At 40.2% G+C, this 9,631-nt stretch overlaps 1 protein-coding gene across 3 annotated transcripts; it reads right to left on the minus strand.

The window, feature by feature from the left end:
* Positions 1–311: 311 nt before the first annotated feature.
* LOC131243611 (uncharacterized) lies at positions 312–8,760 on the minus strand. 3 transcript variants are annotated; one of them, XM_058243091.1, is made up of 9 exons: positions 8,608–8,760; positions 8,444–8,529; positions 8,243–8,290; positions 5,725–5,813; positions 3,998–4,051; positions 3,306–3,373; positions 3,138–3,187; positions 2,282–2,379; positions 312–701 (listed from the first exon to the last, which is right to left on the minus strand). In XM_058243091.1, exons 1-9 carry the CDS (start codon positions 8,664–8,666, stop codon positions 603–605), a joined length of 651 nt encoding a protein of 216 aa, XP_058099074.1. In that variant the 5' UTR covers positions 8,667–8,760; the 3' UTR covers positions 312–602. The 3 variants fall into 3 exon arrangements, with proteins under 3 accessions (XP_058099074.1, XP_058099073.1, XP_058099075.1); XM_058243090.1 differs by lacking the exon at positions 312–701 and adding an exon at positions 725–1,177; XM_058243092.1 differs by lacking the exon at positions 312–701 and adding an exon at positions 1,398–1,732.
* Positions 8,761–9,631: the final 871 nt, after the last annotated feature.

Here is a 9,631-nt window from a genome sequence, read left to right on the forward strand (position 1 = left end):
TACAAAATGGGACCCATCATATAAATGGTTTGGATTAGCGGAATATAATCGCATTCAAAAGCTGAAATATCTATACTAGTCACATTGCAATTCATCTAGCAGACCTCGGTTTGTAAAACCCAAAAGCTTGTATAAGGCAGGCCATCTACCTACCACCACAAACATGGCACACGAGCATGAGATCCAAGCCATCCAACAGCTAGGTTCCACATCTTAAACACCCTAGATATAGACTCTGTTAAAATTTAGTTTTTGAAAAATCAAAATTTTCGAAATTTTCATTTTGTCACAAAAATGATTTTGAAAATGTTTAGTGTAGTCCTTGTACATTTGTTTGGGCTTCCTAAAACAAGAAATATAATCATGCTACATAGCATAACCACGTCATTGTGCTGAAATAGGATTTATATGATCCTTGAATGGTAGTAAATACAATGGCTGTGATCCAGACCGTTGAGTGATGGCCACTGATGTGAACATATAATGCCTGGAAATCTTCCAGATTAGAAACTCGTATCCATCCAACCTTTGTTTGTTTTTCTCCATTGGACATGCTCCCAAACCGTCGATTTGCAGATCGCTAGTAGAAGGGTTAGCATTGTTCAATCTGTGGCCATTTTTTGGGTGAACACCTCATCACAGACAGGGCCCATCAAAATAAACGGTCTCAATGATGATTGAGGATCATATATTTCCTCATGCTGAAAACCAATAAAAAATCAAATGCCCTCCCAAATACAGTTTTTGTTTTTTGTTGCAAATCAACAAATTTATACAAGCAATAAATATAAAAATTTTGTTTTAACAATCTAAGAATTAAAAATAAATAAATGTGACCATACACTTTGAGGGCCTGTTTGGATGCACTATCAAATCGGATTGAAATTACAATTATAAATGTGTAAATAACAGATTTGTGGTTTCCTTGAGTATTCATATTCAGGGTGTGGGTACAAATTGCGGTTATGTTACTTTCAAGTTGGATTCCAAAGAAACACAACTGCAATTTGAAGAATACCTTTTCATCACTTCTAAGCATTTGCAATCCAATTCACTTGTACATCCAAACATGGCCTCAATGTTTCTTCTGATGGCGTTTGCCCAGTTTCGAACGTCGCTGCTTAAATAAATGCACGTACAGCTTTAACCACAGAAATGGGTAGCATACAAGCAGAACCTAGATCAAACAGTCGACAGTCAATATGGCATAAGCTTATAACCGGAATGTGGGTCCACCGGTTCAAACAAGATTGGGGATGGATCATCCCATCTGTCCAAACAATTGGATGTATTGAAAGCCTATGATGCAACAAGTTGTCTAAGATTGTTTTGTAAGACTCTTATCAGGTGGGCCACACATGATCATCAATTTAGATCTGACCGTTGGATTATTCAGATTGAGCAATTCAAGATCTTTCATTTAACTAGCTGCATTGCCAGCTTAGAATACAACTGCCCACTCCAGACATGCGGTATAGTCCAATCATTGATATGGACAGTCCATTTCCAGCCAACTCTTGACAATAACAATCGGACTATGCCAACACTCGGATGTTGATTGCATTTGTTATAAACTTCTTTTTGACAAACCATAGTCAGATGGTTAGCATCATTTGACCTGTGTTTCTATAAAATCAAAAGTAATCCACGTTTTGTTTTTGCATCTTATCCATCAGATGGCTAGGATCGTCCAACTAATGTGATTCTCGCATTGTCGGCGGCCAAGAATTTTCTGAAATAAATGTACAGCCCAAATCGAAGATTGGATTTCATCATGTGTCTAAAGCAACTACTTGTATCATAAGCCTATGATAGAACTAGTTGTTTTCGATTGTTACCTGCAAGTAAATAGATAATTACATGCAAAAGCAGAGCTTTGTTAATTGCACACGTGCAATAGAGCTCATGTACATACTACACATGGGCCAGAATGGCATGTAGGTGCGAGATCCAATCCATCCATTGGGTTGGTCCGACCTTCTACATGTTTTTCCAAAACTGGTCTACTCAGTGTGTGGGCCCAATATCAGAAACACGTGGACGGGTTAGAAAACTTCAGCCAAATTTTTCAAAGCGATACATTTGTTTTGTGAACTGTGGCCCACCTGACAAGTTGAGCAGCCTGGTTCTTGGGCTAGGACATGAACAGCGGTGCCTTTCTGATGGATGGATTGGATCTCAGACCTACCATGCAGTGCCGGAAATGTGTGGTGTGTACGTGAGCTTTATTACACATGCGTGTAGACTTAGCAAAGCTCTACAAAAGCATGTCCTCACATACCTTGACAAATGAATAATAGCTGAAAGGAAGCCGGTCAAAGACGTTTGCATAGAGCTTTTTCTCCTTTATCAATGGAAGTGCTTGATACATGAGCCACACTGCATGGAAACAAGAAATCCCGACTATGTTGGGTGTAGATGGTGCATTCCATTCAGAAAAGACGAGGCTGGATCCAATATAAAGTTCTATATAGTGTGTCTAAGTTCGGTTAAGTGTGTTTAAGTATATTTAAATGCGTCCAAGTGTTTATAATTACAGTTTGTAAGTGTGTTTAGGTTCATCTAAGTGCAATATACTCAGATGCACTTAGACGCACTTCAACACATTGAAACACACTTAGATGCACATTGTACATGTAAAAAGCTTTGTATAGGATCATCATCTCATTCGTATTCATGATGAAAGTCATGGTATAAGTTTGACGCCGGCTGCCAACCTGACACAACCATCCTTTATTCGGGCTGGGGACCGGCAATAGAGCACAAAACTCCCACAGGTGCAATGTAATAGACTATTACATACGTTGATTTTAATCAATCACTATCTAATAGTCTATTACATAGGTTGATTACAATCAATGAGTTAAAGCTTTGTATAGGATCTGGGCTACATAAACTGGAATCTTCACCACATCATTGTCCCCATTGTGATGGAGTGGAACCTGAAAACCGCACTGATTCTATAATCAAACCATCTATTAGCTAGCCCCCATCAATGTGACCTATGATGTGGTCAGTCCAGATTGGCAACTAGATTGCCACAGCTTGAGTTGTTACAAAGACAGACTGTACCTCAGTCCTGTATTATGAGATGCTCTAATAAAAACAGAGAAGAATGATTGGATTTTGGAGCTTACTTTCTCCGGGAGCTACCCCTATAGGATACAATGGAATAAATGCAGTGTACCTGACAAAAAGGATACATTTTCGCTTAGATAAACATACACGCACACACACACGCGCACACACACACACACAGAGAAGACGGAAATGGAAATCCAATTCTAGAGTTAAGGGTGTCGAACCTGAGGTAGGTCAGCCAAGACGGACACATCCCAATGCAATTCAAAGCATACTGGGAATACCTGATCACCTGTATCATGGTAGAAAGTAAATAACTGCATTTTTTTTTGTTGTGCATTCCTCGTTTCCAAGGCAAACAGGATACACTACATCCAAAGTCATAGTTGAGATAAGAACCTGACCTGCCCCTTCTTATCTCACTTGTGATTTGGGGCAGAAAAGGCAGGAATACAAGAGCTTGCTTAAATTGGGCTCTATGTTCTGCACTGCCCTAAACAACAAATCTGGGATCATGTTTCTAATACAGAAATTGAGTCATCTCGGTTTTGGCGGGCAACAAAATGAGCCACCAGACCGAAATGGACCAATTGAGGCAAGTTGTATTGGATTCAGTCCCTAGCTGAGTCGCACTCACAAACCCCGACTTGGAACCAAGCATGGGATTGAGGCATCATTGATGCCCTTATGGATTGTATGATTCATGACATCCGATAAAGTATGTCCTATGTATCTTTTGTTGTGAAGAATGATCAGATTCATATTTGAAATGCCTATAAGACTACTTAAATAGAGAAGAACCACAATGAGATTTTCCTTGCCAAGTAACGCAATGAGTGCATGATTGTTTGAAGGAAGTCCACCTAATTTACAGAAAAAAGGATAGTTTCAAGCATGAGAAAGCATTATTACATACCTCACTTATACTCCATGCAACGAAAGTTATGAAGACTGAAGGGAGCTCTTGAACCTATAGAAGAAAAATATATCATGGAAATAAAACAATTAGATGCCCCACAACCTAGCATTTGATGGCTAATTGAAAGAAACAAAATGGGGCAAAAATAAAAAAGGGCATGGGAAGGGCTTCTAGACTTCTGTTTATGGGGTGTTAAAACATCTGATAGTGTTTGGTAGATGCCTAGAAATGAGTTAATCACAATTTAGTTAATAATAATTATGTATTAGATATCTTAATCTCTAATGCATAATGAATTCATGCTAACAGTAATTATGTATTAGAAATCAAGATCTCTAATACATCATTGCTGTTAACTAAAATGAGATCAACCGATTTCTAAACTCATTTTTCAGCATCTGCCAAACAGTGCTTAAGAATTATTAAGATGAGGGATGCTCCAATACTCTCAGAGAAATATAACTTATAGTGATCCTAGTTGCATCAGTTCACTTGGACAGTCCAATCAAAATCCATGTGAACTGTCCATTGAATCCAGAACACAATTCATGGGCTATCATGCAAAAATTGCACTGATCAAATTAACTAATCAATCCTTGATTTAGCCTTATCTTCTATAGCATCCTTTTTGTAAGCCATGGATGAGATGGTTACAGTTGCCTAACAAAGTGATTCTTCGGAATCATAAGCAATCCGTGATGGGTCCTAAGAAATAGATGGATCAAATTGTTGGTGGGACCTAATTTTTTGCAAATGACCTTGATTGTCCATGTTAAAAGCCACTGATCGAATGGTTAATATTTGTCTGATTGGTGTGATGTTAATATGGTAGGCCATGAAATATGTTTTGGACCTAATGAACGGTCTAGAACAATAGATTAGACTTAAGTGTCCCACAGCCACCAGGAGCAACATTAATGCTCTATGAGCACTACAGCATTTCTCTATTAAGATATCATATAAGAAATGAATGAATCGACACAACGTAGATCCCACACTTAGCTATCCGGTAGTGCATTGACTAGAAGAACAAAGAATTCTCCCACAGAAACGTTAAGGCATGCACAGATCCATCCAACAATACCCAGAAACATAAGATTTCAATGATTAACATTGTACTTTCAAAATTTTCAATTTGTTAATCAATGTTGGAAAAATCACTCTATTATCAAATACATAAGCCCACCAGTAAAGCTAAACAATGCCTTTGGATGCAATACCTAATTGAATTCAGATAACTAGTTAAAATAAGGGGAAATGACCAAATTGGAATTCTCATAGCATACATGATGAGGAAGTACCCCTCAAATTGCAGTTGTATTCCTTTTGGGTACGTTTGGAGGAACTACCAAAATGGATTGCAGTCATTGATCCAATCACCAAATTGTAGTTACCATCCTTGGCATTAATTCTGAGGGATTAAGCTCTAAATAGCAATTACCTTACTTTCAAGTTGGGTCATTTCCACTTCATAGAACTAATTATTGCAATTCAGTTCATTAGTGCATCCAAACCCTATTTACAAGATTTTTCCATTTTTAAAAAAAAAAGAAAAAGAAAAAAGGATTAAACACACCCGACCCAATCACAATATAATTATAGCAACTTGCCATATCAAAGCATGCCGACACATACATTAGAATAAGCAAATAAATAAATCATATAATTTCAATGTAAATTGACACATTTGTCTTTTTTCTTTTCAATATTCGTTCAGAGAGAACCTCAACAATCTTGCGAACGATCGCAAGCAAGAAATGTGTCCGTCCTCCCCATTGCATCAGAGATAGCAGCACCCCACTTGGAACAATACCTCAAATTTGAAAAAGAAAATCAAATTAAATATTTTAAAATAAAATAAAATCCCAGGCAACATCACATGTGACCTTTCATATACACATTTTTCTTTCCTGCAAATGTCTCACCTACAAAGAACATCTGAGCAGGGCAAAATGTGAGCCCACCATAAACATCACCCGGGGCAACAATCATGGTGGTCCACTTATCAGGTGTGCTACACCGTAGAAATCAATGGACATCCAATGAACTGAATCAGTATACAGGTGTGGCCCACCCACTCAGCTGATTGATAACATTTCCACCCCAATGGATCTTCATTGTGGAGCCCACCTTTTGGACAGGTCGGATATTCTACACAACTGACATGTTGGAGGGGGGGAAAAAAAGGAGCATTCCACACAGGTGCCTACACCAGTCCTTGTGGTACAGGGCTTTTTCTGATGTTGCATGCATTTAATGGGGGAGATAAGAAAAATAATTATTTAAGAGAACTGATCATTTGCCCCCTACAAATTGAAGGAATGAGTTGGTGTTGGGAGTGTGCCTTGGAAAACCAATGTTGCATTCTTGGTTTATTATATAATACATTCATTCATTAGCCTCATTAATGTGTGTGGAACATGAAAATCATATGGATTATAGAAAGGAATTCTTCTGTTTGTCCTTGGGAACTCGAGTTTGGACACGATGGCCGCTAGCCAAGGGAGAGGTTTATTTCAGTCATCTTGTGTGAGGGAACTGACGACGAGTCAGGATGGAATGTCCCCACCATCAGACACGACAATGAGTCGTGTGCCTTGGCCCCCGCCCCACACAAGAGTGTGAGTGTGCCATGAATATAGGCTCCTAGTTTGGACCTATTGGGCATTCACATAGGTAGTATCGAGGACAACTCTCTATAGACTGGAAGACTCATCATACTCGGACTAGATCGAATAATTGGTGCACTTGCTCCGACGAATCCCCAAACATGAGGATGTGTGGGAAACAGGGCCTGGTAATAATGTGCCTTGGCTCATTTTCAGCGGTCATCTCATGGCCAGTAAAAGTGGGTGTGGTTGGGCGCATACATCAAGGTCCGTCAAAGCTCACACGATTCAACAAGGAATCCATTTGGTTTGCCCAGGACATTACTTGTGGGTTAATCTTATGGTTTGACCCATTCAATAAGTGTTTCAAAGGCTGGCCAACGCATCAAAGGTTTTCTATTGGTTAATCAAAGGCTTTCAACTACTAGCTTTTAATTTTCATCGTTGATTTGTTTTAAACCAAACTTGATGAAAATCCAATGGTTAAGATCTGGCGACTCATACCTTAGGCCGGCATGGGATATTGGCTAAGAATGATGGCTACAATGAGTGGAGAAATTTAGTCGATTGTGGTGCATGGTTAATACAAGGTCACAAACTTTTGACGCAATAGAGCATATATTGAAGTCTATAGCGTGGCGGAGTATCATAACTGGTGTCTCCCCTGGAACTCTAGCTTCCTCCTTATAAATAAATCATATCTCAGGGGAATAGGGTTGATGAAGAGAGAGCCTTGGATGCCCAAGCTCCCAAGGGCGTCATCATAGAGAGCCAGAGAGAGAAGACGAGAGGTGTGTGAGATGGGGCATTTCTCTCTCCTCCATGCCACACACATGACGCGTGTGGGGTCCACTTGGTGGGCGGTTCTTGCGTCGGCAATAGCCCTATTCCAAGGCTAACATGTTTGGATCTCCTCCTATCCTCCATCTGGGATAGATTGGGAAAAAGACTTCCTAGTTTGGAAGATCGGCAACAACAATTCAATGAATGGCATCCAGCCCTTCGAGAGGATCGCCCCACCATTGAAATGGGACGACACAAAAAACAGGTGGATCCGACATTAATTGGTGTGGTATGGCCCACCTGGTGATGGCAACTGCCTGATTTTTTAGGGCGTGTTTTGCCGGTTGCATTGAGTGGGATTAGAAGGATGCAAACAGTTTTAAGGTGATGATGATGTTGTCGGTGGATGGGTTAGAGTCAGCAATGGTGATCGTGTTTGGCTAGCAATGGTGAACCGCTCTCCATAATAAATGCCCCCAATAAGGCAGGTACCCCGCTCGAGTACCACAAATCGTAGTCCACGGGACTTCCACCGCCATGAGACCTTCCCTCGTTGATCGAAACCGTAAATCCGGTCTATCCAAAGATCGGATGCCTCACCATGTGAGAACCCCGCCGATCGGATATCCTGTGAGCCCCAACACAGCCGACAAATAAATAATAGAAAAGAAAAGGCCGTATCTGAGGATCCTCCGAGCGGAATGCGTGGTGGCAAATCGCCGGTGGTTCCCATCGGCTGTATGGTCCAGCTGCAAGGACAGACGGGGGCATATCTCCCGCGGGCTACAATTTCGGGTACTCCCGCGGGCTACGAAACCGGGTTACTGAGAATGAGAACCCCGAAACCTACCAATGGCAGAGTGGATAACTTCCAGAAACGACGCTGTTTGCAGCAAACCTTCAAAAGAAACAGAAAATGGCAAAAGAGTAAAAATAGCAAAATCCATTCCCTACTAATCAAAGAGAACCGTACATGCGCGTGTAGGTGATTAGTTCTCGTAATAAACTGAAACGAGTTTGAAATGTAGAGAGAGAATGAAAGCATCTTTACAGATGATGTCTCCAGCAGAGGCGTATGCACCGTTGATTGAGTTGGTGGAGATGAAACTGCTTAGAATTCTAGAGAGAGAAAGCATCCTGGAAAATTTAAGAAAGGAATTTAGAGAGAGAAATGGGCAGGGGTATAGGACGAGAGAGTAAAATTACTAGAATTACCATCCGAAAGCTTGAAGAGAGTTGTAAGCGAAGAGATAGAGGTTGGAAGGGTGGGGCATTTTCGGCAATTGCTTCGAATTTCTATCCTCGAAAAATGTACAGGCCGTGGTTGAGGAAGCCAGTTCCTGATTTTGTAGCTTGAGAAAGAGAAAGAGTTTTATACTCTGGCGGAGTGTGATGAATGATACGCAGGCACTTCGTAATTACTTAGAAATTAGACACATGAAATATAAGTAATTCAAATTAAACTGTCCAAACTATGATCCAAAAATTAAGCTTATTCGATTATCCGAATATCGGATTGGTGGCATTAATCGGACGGTGAAGATGAAAAATAGCCCATGGTCCTATTGCAACAGACAAGTGTCCATGATTCAGAGGTTACGATCGTACTATCAATCTGATCTTGAGTTTATAACTAAAATCGAGTGCTTTATAAATTTTGGTCGGTTTGATTTGAGTTAATGTTTATGCCACATGAAAATTTATGAGTGCCTGCTTATTAAGCTTTGATATAGAGTATCAAATAACTCCCCCTTAAGAAATGCTTTGATGCTCGCTCATGAATGCCTGCGGATTCTGTTTCACCGCGTTTGATCCAGGCCGTTCGGGTAGTTGGGCCACCTTTAGATGCTTTACATGAAGAGCCCTTTATCTAACCAGTGATCTCAGTGAGATACATAACATACACTATACTCAGCTGCGCACCAGTTCTAACGAGTTATCGTGAGAACTTTTTGATAACTCATCACACACTTGTTGTTATTCCAAAATCTAAACGGTCCATGTGATTCATCACCCTATGAAACCTCCTAGTGCCCAACTTTTACCTTGATCCAAAACTTTGGTGGGCCATTGCTAAAGAAAACAATTTCCTCCCTTAATTTGTATCTATCTTTTCTATAGCCAACAGAGTTTTGGCTCAATGTGAAAATTAGCTCTTAAGAGTTTCATGGGGTGTCACATCACATGGACCGTTCAGATTTTAGGCCCATGACATGTGTGCAAAGGTGCACATATGCAC

Source organism: Magnolia sinica, chromosome 4 (assembly GCF_029962835.1).
Source record: "Magnolia sinica isolate HGM2019 chromosome 4, MsV1, whole genome shotgun sequence".
In the NCBI taxonomy this organism is placed as follows: domain Eukaryota; kingdom Viridiplantae; phylum Streptophyta; class Magnoliopsida; order Magnoliales; family Magnoliaceae; genus Magnolia; species Magnolia sinica.

Excerpts from the sequence above, each read along its gene's own strand:
- LOC131243611 (XM_058243090.1), bottom strand. The coding sequence starts at position 8,666 with ATGCCCCACCCTTCCAACCTCTATCTCTTCGCTTACAACTCTCTTCAA. Across the intron at positions 8,530-8,607 it reads TCTCTTCAAGCTTTCGGATG|GATGCTTTCTCTCTCTAGAA; the intron begins GTAATTCTAGTA and ends TAAATTTTCCAG. Across the intron at positions 3,374-3,997 it reads TTGCATGGAGTATAAGTGAG|GTGATCAGGTATTCCCAGTA; the intron begins GTATGTAATAAT and ends ACCATGATACAG.